Genomic DNA, 27,669 nt, shown 5'->3' with positions numbered 1-27,669 from the left:
CCCTAAAGTCAAAAGTAAACATGAAAAAAGATTATCATACTTTTAACAAACAGAAAGCAGTAGTGTTAGGAAAAGATTTTTGTTGATATGTAAACTGTAAATTTTAAAAAGGAGAAATATTAAATGCTCAGTGCTCTTCCATTAAAACATACTTAGGAACCTGGGAAGGCACTTTCAACATAGAGTAGTCACCCAATGCAGTTTGTAAATTAGCGTCATTGAAGCTCTTAATATTCCTTAAAGAGTCCCTAGTCATGTCAGCAAAATCTAGCTTAGACATTCACTACAATTTACAGCCATGAATAAAAATTAGATAAAATCATGCAACAGGAGTTCAAGAAAAATATAGATATACGTAACAATCGTGAATAATATTGTATGTATCTCACACCTCAAGAATTTGTTTTTATATGCTGGACATCTGTGTTAGTACCGATATTTTGACCACTATTAAAATACCCAAATATGATAATGTAAGTTTGCTAAGAAACTCTTATCTAGACTTGATCTTGATAAAATAATTATTTTACTGGTACATGGGTATTTAACCTAATCTTGCTCGTACAGTGGAAGAGGTGTTAAATTGTATTGGGGCTTCTCTAAATGGCATCATGTAAATTCTCCTGGTGAACTAGTAAAGTTTTAATCAGCAAGCAACTTTTTACTCAGTCAGGATGAGAGAACAAGTAGTTTTCCTGACCCTGCATTATACCAATGCACAGCAAAAACAGTATTGCAAGCATGATTGTAAATGCAAACTCCTTGACACACAACTTAAACAGTTCTTTTCCAAAGTCAAGTGTCCTACCACCATACTGCTTAAAAATACAGTGTCATCTGGCCCATGTGCATCTGAATGGTATGAAGCTGACATCTGCATTTCTGACTACATTTTAAGAAAATCAAGAAAACAATTTTCATACTTTCAGTGTATTTGTAATTTTATACTAAAATTATTACAAGACCAAACTTGGAAGTACATCTCTTCCTCATTAGAGAGCGGTAGTTGGGGTCCATCATCAGTGACCACATTATATACTGAACCGAGCTAAACTCGGCAAAGCTGTATATACGGAACTGTTATATAATGAGAGTAACATAATACACAAAACTGGTATTGCTGACTTTATCATAATTTGTCAGATAATTGTGTTTTAAAAAGGGAATGAAGATATAAGACTCAGAAGTTTCACCTTTTTTTGACCCTTATTGTTGTGCAATGGTATGATTTTAATCATGGGGTCCATAGTAGTAGCACACTATATCTGGAATTGAGTTATAAATAGGTGCATTATAACAGGAAAGAACTGTATATAAGATGGTGGGAGAGATGATGCTAGGTGGAAATGCATGCATCTGTTGCTGAAGGAACAAATGTCCTGCAGTAGTTCAATAATTTGTTGGAGTTCATATGTATCTGTTTCCAAAACTATATAGAACACAAAATCTAATCCCAGACTGATTCCATAGTTACTTCCATAATTGGAAATGTTGTCCATCTTTTCCTTGGTCTTGTGTAGTTCTTATTTGTCTCCTGGTGCTTGATGACTTTTATCTTCAAAGCAGTCTTTTGGTATATCTTCTCTCATACGTATACATGTTGACTTCGTAATGGATATTTTTACCACATTGCTTGTGTAATTTTCATTTATGTGTCCCTTTTCATTAGATTTGAAGGAATTTAGTACCTTGCTAGTGAAGTACTGCTTCTTTTTTGTTTTATCACTCTCTTAGAAATGGTGGTTATGGTTAGTCTTACCCACCCCCGCACCTCCTGCATTTGTTTTCTGGATGATTGTTTATTTAATGCATTTCCTTTTATCGTTTCAATTTGCCTGAGGGTATGGGTAGATGTGGCCATACAAAGGCTGCTAGGAACTCTTTATCTCCACCACATGCCATGTATTTTGTGTGCACTCATGGATGAATGTACTTTTCCTTCACTTTGGTCTGACAAGGTGAGGTACTTGGCTGTAAACTGCAGTACCTCTAGCAACAGGAGGAAGATATCTGTTTTCTCCTCTTCTATACTGTACTGGAAGATTTCTTCTTTTCCCTGATGGAGTTTAGGGCACTTGCTGATTTAAGAAGTCATCAGCTCCTGTAAGCTAGGAGTCTGTAGCTCTGTCTGGGAAACAGAAGCTGTCCACTTCTGGAAGGGTGGGGCCATGAGGGAGGGATCATTGATGGATGAGGGAGATCACTAACACTTGGTAGAGAATTGGATCTTATGGTGATATTATTTTGGCAGGCCTGTTTATAGATTGAAAGAATCTCGTTCCAGCATGTTGTGTAGTCTCACCATCTGGAGCCATACTAGCTGTCCAGCCAGTCACCTGTCCCAACCTGGGCATGATTACAGGGATCTTAGTGATGGGTCTGACCTTTCAGCCCAGATGACACATGCAAATGAGGACTGGGATGGTAGTAGAAAATCCAACCATACTCCAGGCTTCAGACATGAACAGTATTGAAGCCGACAAGACACATTTGACAACTGCACTGACCATTCTTCCGGCTATCTGCCATGTATAACAAAAATAAAAAATTGTGTGGCAGAGCTGGGTTTTCCTATGTTCACTGCCTACTGGCAGGGTATTAGCAATGTCTTTTTAAGGGATGATGGCATTTAGTCATCATTACCTAATGGTGTGGTTTATCCTGAAATGGTAGCAGATGAGGACTGCAGGGAATCTGCATGTATTAATCTTGTTACCAAAGACTGTCTTGTTTTTATCAAACATTCATGCAGTGACAATTTTTCATAGATGTGTCAAGAACATTTTCAGCCAGTATTTCTGATCCGCTGTCGTAGCACAAAGAGTGCCTTTGACCTAATAATCCATGTATTCTCCACCCTCTATCCTGGCTGATATGAAATGATTTATCAACCAAGGTTTTTTGAGCAGCATTGCCAGCTACATTGCTCAAGGTAGGAGGCAGTTGATTTCCAATGATTACAACAGCAAGTGCAGAATATTCCCCGATTGGTGCAGTAGGAAAGGTGTTGATTCTATCTGTCCCCTTTCAACTGCTACTCCACCATCAAAGAGCTATTGGGCAGCCCTCTCCATTACTCATTAAATTCTCTATGGACTCCACCATTGGACAAGACCCATCATTTTTCAGAACTGATAACGTACTTTGAGCTTCAGATACCAGTTTCTTGTTCTTTAATGACTTGGTGGAACCTTTCATGTCTTCTTTGATCATTGTCTAAATCTCCTTTTGAGTAATGTTTTGTTGAGAACTTTGTCCTTTTCTTCTTGAGGACAGACTTCTCAGTATTACCCCATTTATATGTAATGTTTCCATGAAGTGGGTGGTAATACATTGTATCATACGAAATGTGGACATCAAGGGGATGGTTATAAATTACATCACATGTAATCTGGCAGTGAAGGGGTGATAATACACTCCATCAGATGTCATCTGGCCATTAAGGGAGGGTAATACATTACATTATATGTAATCTGGCCATGAAGAGGTGGTAAAACATTACATCAGATGTAATCTAGCAATGAAGGGAGTGGTAATACATTGCATCATCTGTAATGTGGACATGAAGGGGATGTTAATATATTACATCATATTTAATGTGGTGATAAAGGGGGTGGTAATACATTGATCATATTTAATGTGGTGATGAAGGAGGTGGTAATACATTGATCATATTTAATGTGGTGATGAAGGGAGTGGGACTACATTGCATCATATTTAATGTGGTGATGAAGGGAGTGGGAATACATTGCATCATATTTAATGTTGTGATGAAGGGGGTGGTAACACATTGCATCATATTTAATGTGGTGATGAAGGGGGTGGGAATACATTACATCATATGTAATGTGGTGATGAAGGAGGTGGTAATACATTGCATCATATTTAATGTGGTGATGAAGGGGGTGGTAATACATTGCATCATATTTAATGTAGTCATGAAGGGGGGTGGTAATGCATTGATCATATAATACATTGCATCATATTTAATGTAGTTATGAAGGGGGGTGGTAATGCATTGATCATATTTAATGTAGTGATGAAGGGGATGGTAATACGTTGATCATATTTAATGTGGTGATGAAGGGAGTGGGAATACATTGCATCATATTTAATGTGGTGATGAAGGGGGTGGGAATACGTTGCATCACATTTAATGTGGTGATGAAGGGAGTGGGAATACATTGCATCATATTTAATGTGGTGATGAAGGGAGTGGGAATACATTGCATCATATTTAATGTGGTGATGAAGGGAGTGGGAATACATTGCATCATATTTAATGTGGTGATGAAGGGAGTGGGAATACATTGCATCATATTTAATGTGGTGATGAAGGGAGTGGGAATACATTGCATCATATTTAATGTGGTGATGAAGTGGGTGGGAATACATTGCATCATATTTAATCTGGCCATGAAGGTAGAATAAAACTTTGAGGCAGGGGTGAGTGGTATTGAATCCATAATTAAAGACTAAATGAAACTAAATGTTGTGACCACAGCTGACAGTGTTACGGAATACACATGGGTCTGTTTAGACAGATTCTATTCTGGTTGTTTTTCTATCTGACCCATGACATGCAAAACATCAGTATCACCAACTCTTTAATGGAAAATATTTACCACCATCGTAAAGGGAAGCGCACTAGTAATACTTTCCATCATTTTTATAAATTTCCTGGCCTGTAGATCTGAAGTCCTTTGACTGAAACAGCTTCAGAAACAGTCTGCAGATTTAAAGTATACCTGTACTGAAATTATCTATATTTAAAGTGGTTTAGATGTTCACTAATACCGAACCATATAAGTTCAAATATGTTGCCATTTTAAATCAGAGGGTGCACACCATAACATTACCTAGCTTTTTTTCTTGAATGAATATTAGACATTTTAAATCTTTTCTTGCAGGGAAAAAATAAAGATGGCTCTCAGATGCCAGAGTATGGAAGCTGGCATAAAGCAGCTAAAGTAGATAGGTAAGTTCATTCATGATAATCAAACTTCATCTTACTGTTTCATGTGTGTTGGCAAAGATCATGAACAAAACATATGGATAATGCCATGTACTTGTATTTTAATGACAGTAATACAGTGACTGTAACTATTGCCTTGTACTTGTAATACTTGTCTTTGGCAGAATATAGCATTACTGCTGAAGCAAGTATTTACATACAATTCCAGAACTACCACGCAGGAGGATTTACTCTAACACCAGTAAAGGAAGGGGAAGAACAGTGAATAGTGACACTAGATGAGCATCATACAATAAAATCTCTCTAAATTATCTAAAGAGCTCAAACGGATAATGCATAGACCGATGGAATAATCAGTTAAAATGGAAAACTAAATTAATTTGTTGAAAAATGTATTTGAATGCATAAACATAGGCAACTTTCGTCAATGGAAAAGAGGAGTATCCTTGCTGTACATTCTAGAATGTTCCATATAATGGGAGATTGGAATAATGAGCTTACACAAGTGGATATGGCATCCCCAAAGGTAAGGAAGGCAATAGTGACGGGTAAGTGTCATATTATTCACATTAGTTTTACACCCCACCCACAAACTTCATTTTGTGGACTTATAATTATTGTGGTTTCTGTGACTGCCAGTATAAGACATGTAAACAAAATCTGACATTAAAAATGAATTTTGGCTCAAAAATTAATTTTCATGATATTCACATTGAATTTCACAAATAAATAATATACTCTAAATGAAGGAGTATTTTTTAATGTTTCAGTTTTTGTGATACAGACTAAAACTCACTAAGACCACACCATTGGAAATGTGGTCTTATTAATGAAGTATATTTATTACTAAGACAGCAATGACTTTAAAAAAAAATATTTTAATGCTTTATTGGAGTGGTTGTTAGACTGCATTTGTTTCTTACCCATGTTAACATAGCGAGACTAAGATATCACTCTTAGTTGGTGATTGTGGCAGTTACAGCTGAAATGTTGACAGTATTAATGTTTTGCATTACAGTTTTGTGTTAAAGTTCTTGCATGCCAGATACAGGTGGGGATACATCAATACAGTTGATGATAAAACAAGCAGTTCTTTGAAATACTTGTGCTGTTGTTCATTGTGTTCATCATATACTTAAAGAAGAGATTCCCATTTTGTAGAGTCCACCCTTTATTTACCACAACACACATAAAAGGAAAGTAAACAAAAACTTATGTTAAAAAAGTTGTACTTTATGCTTAATCTTGGGTGTGGACCAGATGCATCAACACACACACAGATGCCAGAGTGATTGTAATGTTAAGCTTACCTATTGTCTGGTTTCCTGCTTATGTTCCAGTCCCACAGTAACAACAACCTTGAAAAATTTGGGGGCTCTTTACAGAAGGCAGGGAAAGTATGAAGCGGCAGAGACCTTGGAAGAATGTGCAATGCGTTCAAAGAAAAATGTAAGTCTTGCTGCCTGTGAACCCAGTTTCCTATACATTTGTATATATACTCTGGAATGTATGTATGTAGTCATCTAACGTTTTTTTAATATTTTATAATTCTTTCAGGGTGCATGAAATACATCTGTACATGTTCCAGGTTTCTTCAAACATCCAGTGACTTAGTTCATCGCTAATAATTATTTTGGTGGAATATAAGTTGAATATTGTTAGATGACTGCACAAAACTATTTTTCAGTTTTCTTTTTATGGTTCTGTTTTTGGAGTGGGGGTGTATGGTATTTTTAGCATGTTATTGGCTTTATCATGTTGGGAGGAAATGGGAGCTAAATGCCTTTTACAAGGACATGCCAAGGTAGGTATTGAATCTGTAGTCCTTTGATTGTAAGTCCCGACACTCAGATCCATAGTTTTCAAATTAGAATGGAAGCACTGTAATTGCTTGTCCATAATTTTACTATGGGGGCTTAGATAGATGAATATTGACAAGAATATATATATATATATATATATATATATATATATATATATATATATATATATATATATATATATATATATTCATGTTAAATGGCAATAATTTGAAGGTGAAGAAAAGGTGGGATATGACGATATGACCTAAATTGGGATGGGAACATGGTGGCTCAGTGATTAAGGTATTGGACTCTTGACTAGAAGGGTGCATATATTTGATTCCCCCATCCATCAGGTCAGTCAAGAATGTTTTCTATTGTGTATTGCTGGGTAGAGCACTTTATTCTTCTTATCTTGGCATGGTATAACCTTTAAAGTTGAACTGTACATAACCTAACAAACTAAATTAAGCATAAATCTGATTTCTTCAAATTGAAAATGCCATCCTGCCAGTATAGATACCTACAAGAAGATAAGTGCAGAGCTTTTCAGTCAGTTGTAAGTCTCTGTTTTATTTATGGAAATAGGTTGAGTATCATATTTAACATACTCATTTTCAGTGTCTTGTTTATAGAAATAGGTCGAGTATGATACTTAACATACTCAGTCTCAGTGTCTTGTTTATAGAAATAGGTCGAGTATGATACTTAACATACTCAGTCTCAGTGTCTTGTTTATAGAAATAGGTCGAGTATGATACTTAACATACTCAGTCTCAGTGTCTTGTTTATAGAAATAGGTTGAGTATCATACTTAACATACTCAGTCTCAGTGTCTTGTTTATAGAAATAGGTCGAGTATGATACTTAACATACTCAGTCTCAGTGTCTTGTTTATAGAAATAGGTCGAGTATCATACTTAACATACTCAGTCTCAGTGTCTTGTTTATAGAAATAGGTCGAGTATCATACTTAACATACTCAGTCTCAGTGTCTTGTTTATAGAAATAGGTCGAGTATCATACTTAACATACTCAGTCTCAGTGTCTTGTTTATGGAAATAGGTTGAGTATCATATTTAACATACTCAGTATCAGTACATTGTGCAACATAAAATAATGATCTGTCTTTAACAGCTTTTATTTTCTGACATTACAGTTATAGTGAAAGTTGTACTTGTCATGTTGTATTGTGTGTATCATTTTATAGGGTTCATCTCTAAGGCAGATTTTTCCAGTCCTTTAAAATGACTGAGAAAATAGCTATGGGATACATTGTCAAAGCCCAGGAACACTATCTGTGAGAAAATTGGACCATCTGTGTCTCAGTAATCATTAATTGACTCATTTCTTTACACTATTCACATTACCTACCAAGAATGTGAAATGCCAAGAATAGATAATTTGGATTTGTATTCTATTTCTGCACCCAGTTAATGGCATTTTTGTTACATTCTGTAAATTATGAATGTTAAATCATAAGGATAAATCAGTGACATTAACATTATCTCTTTAAATGAAATATTTAATTTAGTAAGCACGTTTGATGAATGTATGTTAATTTTACTGGCATTAATAAGAAAAATGTTTTTGTATCTTTACACCTGTTAATTCACTTTAAATTTTTACATGTTTTGTTCAATCTTAAAATTGTTTAGAAAGTACAGGTTTATCATGCTATCATTTTTGTGCATATATTGGTGAATACAAACACTAAAAGTGTTCTGCCTCATGTGCCCAGTTTGGCAGAATTATGAATTGACTCTTGGTAACTGACACAGAGTAATGTAATTTAACTTACGGCTAGTCAGACTTTGTGTTTCCTGGCAATAGTGGTGCTACTCCATCATGTTGAATTTTGACAAATCAGACTCCACAGTTAAGTGCAACCCAATATTCCATTCATACTTAGAAAAACTTAATGTATAGTATAATTCAGAAGCATGTGTACTACAGTATTCATCTCCAGTGACCCATACTTTACATCTCACACTAATTGCCTATTTCCCACTTGTGTTATTAAAGATTTAATTTTCATCATATAATGAACAGTACATCTTATAACCGATATATCAGAGCATTTGTCAAGCTACCATTCAAGTTTCTCAAGGTTTAAAGTGGAAAAGAAAATCATTTTACATTTGATAAAGTGAATCAGCCATTTCAAAGTTGTTTTTTTTTTTACAAAGTTTCCAGTCTTTAACAGTGGTAGCAGTGTAAATCCATGGTGAATAATATATTTCAAGTATCATTAAAATAATGCACTGCAGCCGAGACACTTGGGCTGACTTGCTCATTGAGCACCAGTCACACGCATCCAGAATTTTGGATTGAGACCCTAAAACAATTCAAATTAATTAGTAGGATACAAAAACTGAAGTAAAATGTTGTAAATTTATATTCATATTTTTAAATATATTGACCACCTCATCCTTATTCTTATATATCAGTGAGAGTGCATCTATACATAGATAAGTAGTCAGTCTTAGGGATTATGTGATATGTAATAAATATGCATGGATAAGTAGTTAATCTTAGGGATTACATGATACAAGGGATTAGTTTGAAAATTCCATGCATCAGTTTAGAATGCACCCTAAGAAAGTATCTTTTATATGTACATAGTGGGACGTTGAATTTAATCAAACTTTGTTGTACAGTATATGCAGAAATGCATATAATTCACATTGTCAATATTTATTTTGGGCATGACTTGGCTTGCAGCTTAACAATCCTGTGACATGCACTTATGCATTAAAAGGGGAAAGAAAATACATGTATATATAATTCAAATGATCATGAATAAGCCATCACCAGAGAAATCCTTTCTGTATTTGTAGATGTGACAATGAAACTAGGGTGCCAGTTTTATTGTTTTCTCTTGCTTCTGTTTTATTCACCTCCAGGATAAAACACACAGTAATGTTTTAATGGTTTAGCAAGTGGTTGCTCTTTATATGATTATTCATAGCTTATTTATCTGCCTAATAATTACATATACCAGCCGTGAAAGGTCCATTTAAAATTGAAGGCCATATCTTTGTACAATATCAGAATGGTAAAATAAGGACTGTGACCTAGAGGCAAGTGTTTGTTATGTTGTAAAAGCTTTGGTAATTAAATACTTAAGGCAGAGATGTATTCTCTATTACTGGTGGCAAGTTTTACAACATAAATGTTATATGCACAGAAGTATTTTGTAACCTTGACAGAAAAATAATTATTCACAGAAACAAGGTTATTAAATTGAATATTTACTTCTCTGAAGTATTACTGTAACTTAAGCAGGTCATTTTGTGGCATACTGTAAAATGATCTTGGGTGAGAATGGCTGATAGATTGTGTATGTAATCACATTAAGGCAAGTTTTAAATTTGTTCACTAAACAGATTCATCTTCAAAATAAAAATGTTGCACTAGATTTATTTCAAGCATAGTGACCCATGCATTTTTCTTTTTTGTTATGTTTTGAAAAGATGTAAATATTGGAAACAGCTACAAAGTATTTTGAAAAATCTGAATGTAAGAAATAGAAAAAATATTGTGTAAACTATTAATCCATGTCATAATCACATTAAATCCAATATAAAATGGAATTGAGAGGGTTCTATTGCAACAATACCAACAATGAAAAATGCGTTTGCATGCACAAATGAAGCTGTCAGTTTTCAAGACAAAAACCTATATAAATTTGTAATACTGTAAGACAATTTATTACATACATTTATTTCACTATAATATAAATGATTTATCATACATACATGGAATGCACATGGGAGTGAATTTTGGGGAATACACTTGGAACCAAGTTTTGAATGTTGGGGTTGCTGAGTTCATACCTGGGAATGCTTCTATAGGGGGCTTGACCGCTCTGGTGGGCTAGTGGTTAGAGCATCCACCCCAGATGCGGAAGGTCATGGGTTCGAACCCTGGCCATGTCATACCAAAGATTTCTACAGATGGTACTAACAGCTGCCTCGATAGGCACTCAGCATTAAGAGGTTAGTGTTAGGACTGGTCGGCCTGGTTTCAGGATAATGTGACTGGGTGGGACATCATGTTATATGTCTGCGGGATTGATGCCCCAGTGTTAGACATCACTTTAAGCTGCCACACTGCAGACATCATAGCAATATGACTGGAAAATTTTTAAAGCTACACTAAAAATCAAAATCACACACACACACACACTCTATAGGGGGTATTGTTTTCATTTGAAAAGTTTGCTTAGGTTATCCTGCACAGCCATGTATAGTTGCATTGCAGCAAAATGTATAGTTACAATGCAGAAAAATTATGCACTTGCCCATGATTTTGCCTGGTAACTTCAATTTCTTTTCTAGATATTAAAAAGCAGATGTTCTTCCAGACAGTTTCTTTTTGTATACATCTTTCATTCATCACGGTTTTGGGTTGTTTCTTTTAAGGAATGCTTTTATTTATTAACCAAACAATGTATCTGTGTATGTATGAATTTGATGATTTAGAAGGATGGGAGGAAGACTATTTTGTGTTAGTCATGAGCTTCTCAGAAAGAATTCCAGCATGTGTTTGCTACTTTTCCCACATAATAAACCTGCAAATGGTATGGGAATTCCTTTTCCCACACAGAAAACCTGCAAAAATAGTCTGGTAATTCATTTGAGCTTAATATTCTCAAAACTAAAACTAAATTTGCTTTTCTGATGTTTGAAGAAGATGCATGTTATGTCACTTTTTTTATTTTGAATTACAAAGAATTCTTGAATTATGTGGTAATGGAAAGAAACAGTTTTCATTGATGCATATTGATGTAGTTGTAGAAAATTAAGCTGTTAGACATGAAAAAATATTTAAGTTGACTGTTAATGTTTACATCATAATGACTGCAAGGCAAAATTAGTTCTATCAATCGTTGACACAGTATATGGATTATGGCAATTTTCCACAACCTTACCAATAATTAAAGTTTAGAAAAGGTTTTTTCACTGCAAAACCACTCTGCCTTTTTGTTCAGATTAGGGACTCTAGTGAAAAGGTATACCATAGTCTTATATTTGACTTCTTAGCATTTGTAGATTCTGTTTTCAGATGTTGGTAAATAAAATGCCAGATTGTGTTCATGAGTCCTAAAACAGCTCCTGTCTATTTTTCTTGACATCCATGCCAACTGTCTTGCCTTACTGGACATGTGTTCTACAGATACATTTCATCACTCAGTTCTAATCCAATATCTTTGAAGTAAATATTCAGTAATTTTTTTCCATATTGCAGATATTTTTGAACAACTTTTTTAATACATGAAAACATTTCTTTGTTGCTCCAGAGCTGAATCTGTTGTCAGAATGTGTAACCTTCCTTTATTTCCATTTAAACCTGAGCACAAAACCCAGCACAAGACCTTTACAAGTCTGGCATTTTATGGCAAGTTTTGGTTTTCTGTTAGGCGCTGGATGTTGTCAAACAGACGAAAATAGCGGAGGTGCTAGGTCCTGATTATACAAAAGAACACTCCTCAAATAGAGAGAGTCGGCAGCGCTCATACAGTCGAGAGCGAGTGCGCCGAGACTCAACGGAAAATGTCTCATATGATAAGAATGGTGAAGGTGATGAAGTGAGTATATTAGGTGTCTATTTGTTTTGGGATGGGTGAGTATGGTAAAGCATGGCCACTGGAAACATTCCAACAAAACCATGGCTAATGGGAGTAGTGGATCAGGATTTAATTTACAGCTTAAAGATTGACTTGATAACAGCAGTTGGATATATTTTTATCCTCAGAGACCTCTGTATTACAATGTGTATGTGAGACTGAGTCAGATACCATTTCATTCTCCTTTAGTTTGACTTCATTCTCATTTTAAAAAGAAAAAAATGTTTCATTGAGATAGAAATGTACCAGTTAGGTTAACATTGCCATGATATAGCCTGCAATAGAGAATAGATGATTCCCAGTCAGTCATTAGATATCTGCACCTGTAGCTGCTTTGCCATTTTTTTATAATTTTTAAAAAAGTTTATCAGGAATATAGAGCTTGGGGGGAAGCTTGATAATTTACATTAAAACATTTCCTGTTAACACATGTATATATTGTGTTTTGTTTGAATCACTGTTACCTACCTGTGTGGCTTAAAAACTAATTTTTTTAAAGGTAATGCATGGTTTTTGTTGATTGTTGCACAGAGATTTAAATTATGGTTGGATGGTATAGAAAAACTTAAATGTTATCAAGAATCATGGCAAAATCATAAGTAACTTCATGTTCCAAGTAACAAACAGGCCCTCTGCTATTCATTAATCTGAAAAACTCATAAGCTCCAATCCAAGAAACGGTTAAAGGCTGATTCTGATATTTTGAGTTTTTTAAACATTTACTATTCAAACATTTTTAATCCCATACATAGTTATGTATAGACTTTTTTTATATAGTACTAGAAACTAATATATTTTTGATAAATTTTAAATATCAGCAGTTATATGAAAGATGTGTGCAGTATGGCCATTGAAAAATTTAAACAAATAAGAAAGAAAACACTTGGAGGTTCATTAATACTGAGGTTTGGACTTAAGTCTGAAATGGGCCAAAACAAGTTGGCCCAGATTGCTTCTATATACAGTTTATTTTCTCTCACAACAATTAATGAGCCACTCACTACATATTTGTATTTGAATCTGAAGTCATTTCAAAATTCTTGGGATAAATTGTACTATTAAATACATTGAAAATGAGTATCTAGGTATGACCTATACTGCTGCTCCCAAAGTCATAACATTGATCCATCAAGATACCAGTGAATTGTGTTTCACTGATCATCAAGTTGGAATGCTTTCCACATGTGCTGTTATTTTTTCTTGTTCTCTGTATAGTAGCTGAAGCAGGCATTAGACTTACACCTAACTTGTGTAGTGATAGAAAAAATACCTTAACTTGGGTGTCAGCACACACTAATTCCAAATAGCTTTTTGTCTGTTCAGAAAACAAGTTGGTATATGTAAGCTTTTGTCCTTGTGATTATGTTCATGCAATGTTTGTTTTTTTTTTCAGAATAAAAAAACATCACTGAAAACTGATACCAGGAATCACTTATTAGTAAATAAATATCCATTTGAAAAATGAAAAACATTTCTACAAGCATCTTCATTGTAGGTCTCAAAGCATTGTACGAAATTCTGTTAGCTGATGCTTCAGTAAGATCCATATATGAATGCATGGGGACACCAACTTATTTTCTTGACATTCGGATTATCTCATATGAGAGTAAGACTGCACAGAGCACTCATTTTTCTTTTCATGCTGAACTCTTATTTAAATTTCAGGTGATTTCTTTTGCACCTTTTTTCCACTTTTTGTTTTTTGCCTAAGTCTTTAGTATTTACCATATATCTTGTTACACATTAAAATTTTAAAAAATTTGCCTAGATACTGTGTCCCAAGACTCGAGAAACAAAATAAATTTGTGTTGAATTTGCCCCCCAAAATGGCATATTATGATAAAATAGATTTAAAACAAACTTATTTGATAATAAAAAACAAAGAAACTAACCTTGTATGGTATTGTTATTATTTGTCCCTCTTTTATCTCATCATGAGTAATTTATTAAAGACAAAAATATATCCAAGAACTCCTTATATGTAGTGTATGCATCCATCCTGTTGTGTGTATCACTTATATCAGACAATACATGACACATTGTTCATTCACATGGATATAGAGAAGCGAATCGTGTTTGGTTGTACTCAAAGGTTTGAATGCATTATCAAACTGAAAACTGGATCAAACAAAATGTGAGAGGGGGAGTGAGCAGTATTAACTGATCGCTTGAAGGCTCCTGCCATTCACAGGTGGCACTGTGTAAGATGCGAAATAGCCAAGATGGTATTTTTATATCCATGTTAACTCTATGATGATCTCTTGAAATAAAAATAATTTTTTAAAAGTACATTTGCTCTGAGTGCAAATGACAATCTTTTCACTGGCATGGGTTACAAAAAGTATTAGTAAGGCATGTTAATGCTGTGTATACTATTGACCCTGTTGAGATCAGTGCCTGTTTGTATCAATTAGGATTGCAGATGGCAGTCAAATAGAAGCCCAGGTGGTGAATAAACACAACTGGTAGCAAGCAATAAACTCATTTGCACTAAACAGGCAATATATATATATATATATATATATATATATATATATATATATATATATAGATACATACATACACATACACACAATTGACCAACACCGGGAAGCCATCATTGGTTCCTTTTTACCAGAATTCATGGGAATTTGGTAATAAATTGAAACAATGGAACAGTTTTTTAAAACGACACAATCTAATGCTATATACATGAACACAGATTTACCAACATCTCCCAGAAGACTTGGAGGAGAAAACATCATTCCATGAATTTGTGACAGCCAGAAGAGAAGATGATTTCACCAGCAGTGTGATCATTAACATGGATGAACTAAGGTGTGCTTTGATCTTCTTCCTAGATGGATTGTCAGTAACAAGTGTTATAAAAGTGTGAGAATTCACATGACTGGCGCAGATTAAAAAAACTTAACTTTAGTCTTTGGAATTTCCTCAGCAGGAGATGTTTTGCCTCCAATGACCATTTTTCATGGAGTAAGGGAGCTAAAAGAAATATTTATGTACCAAAGGGATGGATCATACCTGTGGAGGAAAAGGGTTGGGTAGGTGATGCTGCAGTGGATTAAATTATTTTATCTCAAGTGCGCAGTTTTAATAATAAAAAAAATTAATTTGGGTAGGTGATGCTGCAGTGGATTAAATTATTTTATCTCAAGTGCGCAGTTTTAATAATAAAAAAATTAATTTAAGTTTGAGTGCATTTTCTGACTTGGAATTTTCAAATGATTTAAAAGAGATCCCACAACTTATGACTTGAAAAAAATGATGTGTCCCAGAACATACAGTGCACAAAAGCGTACTTTAAAAATTAATTTATGATGTTCAAAAAAATATGGTGTCCCAAAATATATGGTAAGTACAGTGATTACTAGTTCAACCAACTCACTTAATTAATAGTTGTCCACTGCTTTACAAACCAAAGAATAGTGAAAAAGATTATTTTTGGCACATGCATGTCAGCATTCATTTAGATATTTAGACCATGGGATATGTTGGTAATGGCTTCTAAAAATATATAAATGTCAGGGAATTTTGATCCAGCTGAGGATTTGGGTGGGGTAAATAAGTAAACAATTAAAACATGTGGGCTTTATGCTTTGCTGTAGATTACAACTTTTGGACACTACTGTTGCTGTTCTTTTTTATGTATAGTAGAAATCAGGATATTATATCATATTTGCTTTAAAGTTTGAAAAGATGTTGACTTCCAGCTCAGTGACTTTTTTATTTTACCTATATTGCTATCCATGCTGTAAATCTGGTAAATAAAGCTAAAAACCGTATTGTGATAAATCATTTGCTTACTGTAAAATAGTCCTTTACTGATATAATAGTCTGAAACATGAAAATGAAACCTGAACTCTATCCAGATGTTTTTCAGCAATAACTTTTTTTATTTGTAATCCAATATAAAAACATAGTTTGTTGAAAACAGCTAATACCAATGTCTGAAAGAAGTCCCATTCCTTATAGAATGTAAACTACATCACAGATCACATAACAGTTTTGTGCATTTTGACATTTTTGCAGAATGTGCCAAATCGAATCTGATCATTGATGTAAGTTGGTATTCACTTAACATTGGACTTTTTTTTAGAAGTTAGCAATAGTCATCCTGAATATACTTTAACATTGGTATTTTCCCATGAGATTATAAATAAAACATTTATTGCTAAAAATACATTTAAAAAAAAAACAATTTTGGGACAGAGTATAATTTAGGATATATTAGCATATCTGATACCACTGCGGTCTTTGTTACCAATTGCCTGGTTATTGTTTGTCCCAAACTTGTGATTAGCATTTATTTGGTTTCTGTATGTAACCAGTTTATGACATCTTGACAGAACTTGGTCCAAATTTAGCTTGAACCTTCAGTTCAGTAGTTAATGTATACATTAATTAATGTCAAAGTTGATTAATTCGGTTTAGTATCCTCAAAATTTACCAATTTGGACTGACCTTGAGTTCAATATTTTATGTATACAGTACATACCATTAAAGTTGATTAAATCTGCTTAATTCCTCAGAATTTACCAATTTGGAATGATCTGTTAGTATTTATATGTAGTAGTAAGCATCTTTTGCAATTTCAAGAATAGAAACTACAAATACCAGATATACAGTGTTTAAAATAGTACTGTTATTATATGCACCATTTCTCTTCATTTCCTGTTAACACACACACACACACACACACACATATGTATATATATGTTGTACAAAATTATGATGCAAAATATTGTGTTCAGAACTAAAAAAATTATTGCTCAATAATGTCTGTAGCTTAAAAGCATTAAACTTAACTGAAATTTGACCAATTAGTAATAAAAAAAAGTATTTTCTGAAATTCGTATTTGTTTATTATGGGTAAGCTTTGAACATGTCTCACACAGAAGTACACCCTGTCACAAGAGGTAAATATGTGTTTTGAAAATAAGGGATCTTGTGTCATTTTGAAACCTTTGCCTCTTAAAAAAGTTTGTTATCCATCCATATTCTTTGTTGCGTTTATTTTTAGAATTTAAATTTTTAATCAGAATTGTATAACCAGGATTGTGCTTATGTGCCATTCAACCCTTTGCACACACACACACACACACTAGCTTTATAAGCAGTGAAATCTTTCTGTTTATTCCTTTTAGCCATGAGCATATTTAATGAAAGTTAATTTTACAATAAGAAATGTTCTTATACCTCACAGAATTATTTTTAAAGAAAATCATATCTCTCAAATGAAACTAAAGCTTTCATGTTAGTCTAAAAAATGAGTGAATTTCTTAATTCTGTATTATTTCCTTGATCCCATTGACAAGAATCCTCTTTAAGACAGTGTGCTGCTTTGCAGTTTTTTCTTGTATTAGTGCTTGATTCACATTGACAAGAATTTGTTTAGACAGTGGGTAAATCTAGGGGAAATATGAAACCATAGATGAAACTACCAAAGTCAAAACCATATTGAAAAGCATATTAAAATTTGCTCTTAATGTTTTTTAATGTTTTAATGTTTTAGAAATTTTCTTGCTTATGGTGAACATACATGACATGCTTTGCACATGCTTTGCTTCAAATGTGTCAGTTAGCTAGCAACCCATTCCCCAGAATTAATTGCTTGTAGAAATGTAATCAGAAGAAAAAGTGTGTCTAATGCCTGCCTCATGCATATATACATGTGTATGTATATAAGGGAAAAGAAAGTGACAAAATGTTGTACTAGGCCATGCTTTACTGTCAGTATCTCACTAACGTGATATGGTCAGACTTGTACTTTAACAATGGACAGTCATCACAGTTCCCCATTTTCTCAAAATTTAAAGTGCATTCACCCTGGTTTGCAATATGATATGCTACACAAGAATCATTTTTGTGGCTATTTTGAGACTTGCATCTTCTTTTCAAAAAGATGAAGTGATGACTGAGGACTTTAATGATTTCAAAACTATTTTCATATTGTCCAAAAGCAATAGATAGCTTTAGATATTTTTGGAAGATACATGAAAAGAAGACAGTTTTTGAGAACCTTACAGACAATTTGTTAAGGATACAAGCAATTGGTTCATACCACCATGGAAGAAAATATTTGAAATTACGAAGTTTTCAAAACTTGGCATGGTTTAACGTCTTTCCCTAGCCCTTTTTTTAATTTTCCCTTAACATGGTAAACTATAATACATAAAATCACTGTTCCCCAAAGTGGTGATCCTTTTACCATTGGGCAAGCTTAATGTAATTTATCCATTTTTTGTAGTTTCATGGGTCAGATTTTACACTGCATTGTATATTGTTGAAGTATTCAGTGTTTCATGTTGATTGCTTATTTTAATGGAAGGGGGCTTCATTTTTCTTAACATCAAAAGCTTTTGATCACGGAGCTTGAGTTTCTTAAAAGATAATTGATTTAATGATTATTTCTACTTAATCTATGTACTGGTATGGTAGAATTTAAAAACAGATTTATTGAGTATTGATATGTAGAAAAGTGTATCATAAAGAATTCTTTTATTTTTATTTTTCTTCAGAGTAATTGTTGGATTCAGGTCATAAAATTGACTAATTGAGGAATGTTATATATAGAGTGAACTTCAAATTCTTTTATGCAGAGCTGTAACTACTAAAGCCAGTTAAAATGAATAAGTGTCTTGGCTCTAATGTTAAACATCATGTTACCTTGGAAACGACAATTTCATGATTCGTGATAAAAATAAAAATATTGGTAACCTATGATTCCCCACCCCACAGACAGGCAAGTTAAAACGCAGTGGTTCCCTATCCAAGTTGAGAGCTTCCATTAGACGTAGCAGTGCAAAATTGGTGCAGAAATTGAAAGGGAAGGCTGATCCAGAAAGTGGAAGGTAAGATTGCTTTACTTGACCTGGGACTCTCAGATGATGACCTCACCTTTTTTAAACTTATCTGGTGTGAAGATATATGGAACTATGAAATTGTTTTTTAAAAATTCCCACTTGTATGTGAAAAATAGCACATTATGCTTTTACACCCATATGGGAATTATTTGTATCAAGAACTATTTTTCTGACATTTTTTCCATCTTTTCACTACAGTTGGAGAGACTGACTTGAAATTATTCTGCAGTATCGGTACTTGCACTCCGTACAGTAATGACATTAATTAGTCTGTCATCTTGAGTTGTTATCAGTCAAAGCAATTCTGCAAATTTTCTGATATTTTTTTCGCTGGTGTCAGAGGAGGAGGGATTCTTATTTAAAATTGAAGTTTTGAATTATGAGTGATTTGGCTTCCACTTTTTCAGGTTGGTTGATATTCTCTGTTGAACATTGAGATATCACAGGTTCTTCAAGTTTGAATAGGATGAGATAACACAGGTGTTTCAAGTTTGAACAGGAATATAAATTAATTGTACTTGTCTGGGATCTTTTTTTCTATGTAGATAATAGCTGTTTATGAGAGAGTTTTTTGTTTCCTTGACTGGAGCAACATACTTACAAATGGTTATTTAAACTGGAATCATCTCTGTTTTTATTTTCACAAAAAAGCGTTAACATGTGACAAAGAGACCCACATGTGGAGTGTTGCACTTTGCCTACGATTAGTTCCTGATCTTATATCTTTTAATCTATTTTTATAGCATAGCATGAAGTCCTACCAGGAAAACTAGGTCTTGTCTTATAGCTACAGTCATTTTATTGCCTTGTTAAAAGTAGTCCAAGATGTTAAATTTGATTAGCTGCACATTTTGTTGCTTTAAGTAGAATTTAATAGGATGGTTGTTCCAAGTTCACCACTCAATTTACCCTGGACAACTCGCAGACCCACTTGTTATTTAGAGAAAAGCCCAAAACTAGGCTATTATTTGCTGAACATTATTAACAAATCTCAATTGAAATTGGCAATTGAAACCTTATTTTTATCACACATTTTATCATTAGAAATTGCAGTGTGTGAAATTTGAAATCAACTTGAAATTAGCAAATTTTAATAAGCATTTATATATTTTGTATGATTTTCTGTAACAAAAATATTTTTCAAGAGATAATATATAACAAAATGTTAATCGTTGAAAATGTTAACAAATGCATAATGGTGCCTATACCAATTAAAGACGTCTCATTAAGTTCATGTTTGAGTTTTATCATTTTATTGGGTTTCAGCGTAGTCATCATAAATGTACAAATGCCCACATATAGGCACGTGTAATTCTTGCTATCACGTTTTAGATCATTTGTATTTGCTTATGGTGAATATGGAGGGAGGCAGCTGAAACTTTACTGATGTATGAATTTTTATTATTTATATTAAAAGTCTGTCATCAGTGTATAAACTTTATTTGACTTTTTAAAATTGAACATCTATTAAATTTTACAATCCATTATACAGATATTTGTGCAGGAGAGGGAAGATTAAAATTCTTGTGTATCAATGAAAGTAGCTAGCATTGTTTTCCCCACAAAATGTAAATGTTAACTAAAAATTGTTTCCATCAGCTTCTTGCAACACCACTTGTGCTATGGTCAGTGTTCAGAACTAAAATAATTTATCAAAGTTATCAAGGAAGGGGGTTGCTGGTAAAACAATAAAACTTTACACAAACAAGTATTTTTTAGTGTGAAAAATTGCCTGGGTTTGTGGGTGACATCTAGAGCATGGGATAATTGTCCTCCACCTTTTCAAAGAAAAGTGGAGATTGTATTAACCATGCTTCAGTCTATGCATGTGGATGTCTGTGTGTCACACTTTCCCTCAGCTGTACAACTTGAAAGAGATTAAGGGGAATTTGGTCCACTTGCACATTGTCACCAGAAGGTGTGTCATGTACCATATTGAGGGTCCTGTTTTGAGTGTTAAGGTCACAACTCTGTATTTTACATTTTCCGCCACACTTTCCCTTTTTTACTCTAAATTTAAAGCCATTTGAAATTAATGGATGAAACTTAGGTATTTATGCATAATAACTAGAAGGTGTGTTGTGTACCATATCAGGGATCTTTTTTTTCCCAAGGTCATGGTCATGGTTCTGTATTTTGTTTTCCATCACCCTTTTCTTTTCCACAGTCAAGCTTTAGAGCCATTTTAAATTCAGAAATGTCATCATTAGAAACTATGTTTTGTGGGAGTCTTACCTTGTGGTATTTCATGTTGAATTTTACTATTACACTTTCATTTCCACACTAAAAGTTGTGTCACTTATTACCTTGGGGTCCCATCTTCAAGGTCGATGGTTATGTTTCAGTCACATTTGCATTCTGCTTTCTAACTTAACAGTTGATTAAAATATATAGAAATAAGTTTGGTATGCTTATTTATTTTGTCTAAATGTGGTACATTTCATATTTAAAGTCTTGTTCTTATGGTCAAGGTTGCAGCTCAGTATTTGTTATGGTTTCTTTTGTTTCTGCTCTTTATAATAAAAACTGAGGTACAGGGTTGAACCATGGTACACGTTTGCTTCTCATTTTGATGGCATCTCTTGCATCTGCTAGGTCAAGGCCATGTAATATTTTTTTAACCCCATTTCTTCACTTTTTCTCTAATGTTTTTAAGTTGGAGCAGTTAAACTTGGTTACATTTGTTGTTTACCCAGTAATGTTAAGCTCTGCCTTGGAAGCCATTGATTTCATTTTTGTGAACTTGTAAAATTGAACCATGGTAGGTGGGGGACACAACTTAATAGCTTTGGAATGTTTTAATTCACTGGCCATGTTTATATACACATTTTTGCCATTGCTGTCAGATTTCATGGAGACTCAGGTCATTCCTCTAAAATTAACTTTATATTCTTTAAAATTGATAATATATTCCTTTTCTCATCTTTTTACTATTTCAGGAACACTGTTGTTCCAAGTTTTAAAACAGACTGTACAGAATTTGAACCTTTTCAGTCGATTTTCATGACATCTTAAGGCAAATATTTGCTTCTTCCTGCCTTTTCTGTCTCAATCGAAATACATGATAGACATTTTTATGATCATGGCATTCGTTTCCTCTTGACAGTCATGAACAGTTTGAGATGACTAGTCCCTGCGATTAAAGGTTTGGTACTTATCAAATTGTTCCCTTATTTATGTTGCATATTATTGTTTGCCTTGTTTGTTTTCACCATGCCAGTTGCTCATAGTAACACCCTTGGAAGAACATTAATAACTTTCATTTGATAAATTATAATCTGCATATTTGGGTCCATCCCATGGGATGTTTTGGGTGAAATAGTCTTAAAAGGTTATCTTTTGGTTTTGTGCCTTTATCATAGGGTAAATATCAGTTTCCAGTTTTTGCATTCAACAACAGTGGTAATGACTCATTTGGATAAGACATTATTTTCTCTATTACCTTTGTCTGATTATGATTTATCCTACATTTGATTGTTGCTGGGTCTGTACCAATCAAATATTATACTGTGCATCTTTCTTAGTCTTAATGTAATTGAGCTGTTATGCTCTTGGTTGAATGTGAAAATTTAAATTGGTATTTACCTCATGTGTATCCTGGGAAAGCAAACATTACATGCTCAGACCTGGCATCTTTACCTAGCCCCTCCCAACAGATCTCTTCACCCTAAATATTGAGTTTAGAATGTACCTTGGCATATCGGGTCTTGTCTTTTTCCTATCATATACCATCATCACTTTATTCCTTGGGTTGGGATTTCTTTTAACTTGATAGCATAACCCTAGAATGTAGACAATTTTAAGGATGGTTTCCATGACCGGGCCTTTCTCACCACTCTTAATTGATATCAGTTACTCAAGTATTTTGATCCTCCCTAAAGTAGGTGCATTCTTTCGCTGTGAGGATCTGGCATGGAAAGAAAAACAGCCTGTTCTGTACATGTCTAGAATGCTGTTATCTTTCATATTCAGTAAAGAACTCTGAAACTATAAAAAATATGCATGTGATTTTAAGACTTAAGATTTTCAGAATATAGTAATTCCTCCTTTTGGTGCATTGGGTTTGAAATATTTAACAATATAAATTTTTGCATCTAGAACCATCTTTTTTGTTACCACAAGAGCTAATCTTTATGAACTGAGAACCATATTTGATCTGATATATTGATATACAGCATTTTAATTAATGGTATGGTAATTAATTTTGTCATTGTCTTCTCAATATTAAAATTACAGAAGATACTTTATATTCTACATTTATGTTTACTTTGTTTTTCCCAGTTATTTAAAGAATGTGCAGTTTCCATTTTACTAATTTAGGCCTTGTGTTATGTTTCAAAATTTAAAAGACTTTTATATCAGAATTTTTGTTTCAGAATGATAGGAAAATATACTTGTTTCTTGTCTGATGTGCAGCTCCCTTTAACAGATGTAAAATCATAGCACTTTTGTTTATTAATTTTGGCCTGTTTTGTAGCATGTTTACAACCAATCAAACAGCAGAGCCAAGTTACATGTTGAATAATCACCAAAGTTACAGCAATTTTGAAAATAACAGGTTTGTGGACAGTCCCTACCTCCCAAATATCTGATCACATGCCTATTACCCAACATTAAGATGTTTTAAAACATCCCAGCACAGCTTTTACCTGCTTAAAAAATGATGTGGAAAATATGATTCTTTTAATTATATCATCAGAGTATTTAGCAATTTTTGCTCTTAAGCTCCTATTTTCTGTATGGAAAAAAAACACGTTTATTATTACAAACATCTATTTTCATGCAGATCTACTAAAAATTGCCGAGACAGAACAGTGAGAGGATGAATTTAAAAAATTTGTTATGGAACGAAAGATTCATGGCATGAAGCAATCGCATATTGGGGAATTTTTTGGGGGATGCCTTTGGGCATACATAACATTATGTTTACCATTTGGCATACATGTTTTCTGTACTACAAGATACTAGAAATGTGAATTAAGTAATCCTTCAGTTACAATGTTATCAGTTTATTTCATCTCATCCAGTCATCAGGCCACGTGCATTTATGGCTTTTCCTTTCATCTAGCATGCATCATCCATTGCCTGTCAACAGTTGCTGTTTTAAACGTCTCAGAAACCACTGGAACCATTTTAACTGTATTTAACATAGCATCGTGGCATGAAGTGGTTTCAGTTTTATATAGATAATGCTGATTCATCAGTAGATATCAGGATTACGAGGTTAGTGTTAGGACTGGTCAGCCTGGTGTCAGGGCAATGTGACTGGGTGGTACATGATGCCATATGTCTACGGCATGATGCCCCAATGCTAAACATCACTATAAACTGCCACACTGCAGACATCATAGCATTATGACTCAGATTGTTAAAGCTACGTTAGAAATCCAAAAACATGTACACACAGATATGGTCACTGTTAATACAAATAGAATGGTGTCACCTTTTAAGAACTTCTAATAAAATTGCTCAGTGGAACTGGGCTAACGTTGACACAAATTATCCTGTCATGAAGGGCTTTTAGAGTTTTACAAGTTACTCCAGTCCACAATCAAATACAGATACAAAAAGAACTTAACAATTTTTTAACAACTTCTCAAATTCTTTTTAACTAGAATTTGACCAAATTTTACAGAAAGCATTTTGGCATAAACAGCTTTCAAATTTATACAAATACTGCTGCTCCACCTTCAGTGGTCACTTACTAAAAATAAAATGTTCTCGAAACAACTTCTTAAGAACCACTTAAGAGAATTAGACCAAATTTGACAGAAAACACATTGGTATGACGGGCCTTTAATTTTATGCAAATGATGCTAATCAGCTATCAAATATGACTTCTGCTACTTCAGATAGAAATACTTGCAACAAATTCTCAGAAACTGCTTAGTGAAATTGGATTAAATTTAACAGCATCCTAGCTTAAAGTAATCACTAAACTAATTGAGTTTGATATTTCCTTCATTTCAATATTTTATGAAAATAATTGCATATGAAAGAAATGACTGGAAATTTTAGTGCCAGTGTTCATTCTAGAACCTGTTGAACTGCACCAATTTGTTTTGTCAATAGATGTAAACCTTTAATTTACTGTTTAGGTTTTAATACAGCTTTCAGTTGAATGCTGGTAACTTTCTTCACTGGTTGGCAAATCTCAAGGAAAACCAGATAAAAAAACATTAATGATTTTTTTGGGAACTAATATAATAGGATGCACTAACAGTTGATTGTCTATATTAATGCAATGACACCTTTAAGTTCTATCGGATTTAGACAGTTGATGCTCTTCTGCTATCAAAAATGGGCCCCTGTCACCAGAATTTTTTTTATTTTTAAAACCCCACAATCATCCAAACATTGTGAACTTAGAAGACCCCTCAACAGAATTTGAAGTAAGCACCCTGGCATAAAGACCTTGCAATACTGGAGAAATTATGCTGGGGTGCAATCAAATATAGATGAATGTACCAAAATGGACAAACTTCAAAGCAATTATTTTAATGACTTGTACAGCTAGCAGCATTAGATGAAATTTCCACAGAGAACATCTGACTGACTTGGATCCCTTTGCCAATTTGCATTGGAGTATTATTAGGCAGATATCAGCCAGATGAGAGCTGTCTTGGTCAGTATGGGCATCTTGTTTTTGTTATTATTTTGATAATAGTGAAAATCTAATTTCTATCCATCTGTTAAGTCTAAAAGGGATTTGGAGTATTTTGCTTTTTAAAGATTTGGGACATCTTTACTGAGCATGTTATTTTAGTTTTATATCATTATTACTTAAAACATTAAAAGCAAACAAAAGATTAAGATTTTCTGTGCTACAAATTATGCAATATTTTTAACAGGTCTAATGTGTGAACCTTTTAATATTCTATAGCTTTTGATTCATTTGATCCTGTAAGTGCAGATCTTTTATGCTCATTTTTTTCTCCATTAACTTTATATTGTCAGAATCGTTCAGTATTTTACAATATTGCACTCACACGCACTTCATATTGCACTCATGTGTGCCCAATAGTGTATTTGGAACTACTTTGTAAACAAATCATGTACACTTGCATAATAGGCTCTTTACATTTTGTTTGATTAAATTTGTTGCAAGTGACCAGGCATAAACTGTCTTCTTTAGCTGGTAAAAAGAGTGACCAAAAATATACTTAGTTTTACATCCTGAATTTCCTCAAAATGTACTTTCTCAGTTCTGCAAATCCAGATTAAATATGTCATGGTTCTCAAGCTTGAATACACATTTTGAAATTGTGCTGTAATTTTGACTATATTCCAAGTGCAATTACATCCTTACTGCACTCAAAATGAAATAATCATTATATTCCATAGTGTCTTTTTGATAATTGCAATTAAAAGACATAATTTTCCCACTGTATGTTTTCAAATATACAATGACAGAACAGAAACACACTTGGAGATGTCAACACACTGCTGAAATCTTATGTACTTCATGTAGAATTGGCACAGATAAATCCAGTCCATAATCACAAAAATACGTAGAATCAACAAAAACACCAAAATCTTATCCAGATCAAATGGAAAAATTTTTACAATGTGCATTCGTTCACAATATGACTCCAACTTTCAATTTTAAGTAGACCAAAACGACATTTTCTTTCAAAAGTTATGTCTAGCACGTGACTAAGTTAAAATTTATCTGGGCATAGTTATGTGTGCATTAATAATGTTGTTGTTGTGTAATTATGAATCTGCGCATGTGTATTTAGTTTGGAATATGGCATACATTCAGTTACTTTGTTTCTAGTAGTGTATTTTTGTTTATATAATTAAGCTTTAGGTAGAATAAGAAAATGAGCATATAATAAAAAGGTTACTGCATTTGTTATGTCACACACAGCCTTTGAAAAATATAATTTTTAAGACCACACTGACTAGGATTTGCTGCATGGAACTTTTAAGCTATATGACACAAGGCTTTTAGGTCAAGACCTACCTGCTGTTTCAGTAAAAGTTTATTTGTTCTGTACCTAATATCAACAATTTCCCTTGTATCACTCTGATTACAGTCAGCTAATGCACTTCACATTACCCTTCATGCTTATTCATACATGTACCTTAATATACAAATTATACATATATGTGTCCATTTATGTACAATTCCGCCATATATAATCACTTTCACTACACCCAGTATCAGAGAGAGACTCCATCTGAAAAGTACCAAAGAAATCTATAACTATATCTGTCAAACCACTTTTAATTAAGCTTTGTACAGATGCTTCTCGTAGTTAAGTAAATGAATTCTTTTGTGATGAATTTTGGGGTTGGCTTGAGCTGACCTGCACAAGGTACAGAGGTTTTTTTGCATTATCCCCAGGGTCACCTTAATATAAAGTTTAGAATATAGTATAGCTTTTTGGC

The 27,669-nt window shown here is 33.6% G+C and overlaps 1 protein-coding gene across 9 annotated transcripts in view; it reads left to right on the top strand.

Annotated features, from left to right (window-relative positions):
• LOC149805767 (kinesin light chain-like) overlaps window positions 1-27,669 on the top strand; it is a 138,375-nt gene that overhangs the window by 78,886 nt on the left and 31,820 nt on the right. For 5 of the 9 annotated variants that reach the window (XM_089950446.1, XM_089950444.1, XM_089950442.1 and 2 more), the window contains 5 exons: window positions 4,911-4,978; window positions 6,316-6,424; window positions 12,203-12,370; window positions 19,148-19,260; window positions 23,750-23,830. In XM_089950446.1, coding sequence (XP_089806572.1) covers window positions 4,911-4,978; window positions 6,316-6,424; window positions 12,203-12,370; window positions 19,148-19,260; window positions 23,750-23,830 — 539 coding nt within the window. Of the gene's footprint in view, window positions 1-4,910; window positions 4,979-6,315; window positions 6,425-12,202; window positions 12,371-13,802; window positions 14,301-19,147; window positions 19,261-23,749; window positions 23,831-27,669 lie in introns of those variants that run through there. The other 4 variants (XM_089950445.1, XM_089950443.1, XM_089950447.1 and 1 more) reach the window with 3 other exon arrangements.

Source organism: Sinohyriopsis cumingii, chromosome 2, assembly GCF_028554795.1.
Source record: "Sinohyriopsis cumingii isolate HCF-2022 chromosome 2, ASM2855479v2, whole genome shotgun sequence".
NCBI classification, from domain to species: Eukaryota; Metazoa; Mollusca; class Bivalvia; order Unionida; family Unionidae; genus Sinohyriopsis; species Sinohyriopsis cumingii.
This window is presented reverse-complemented; position numbering and strand designations above follow the sequence as displayed.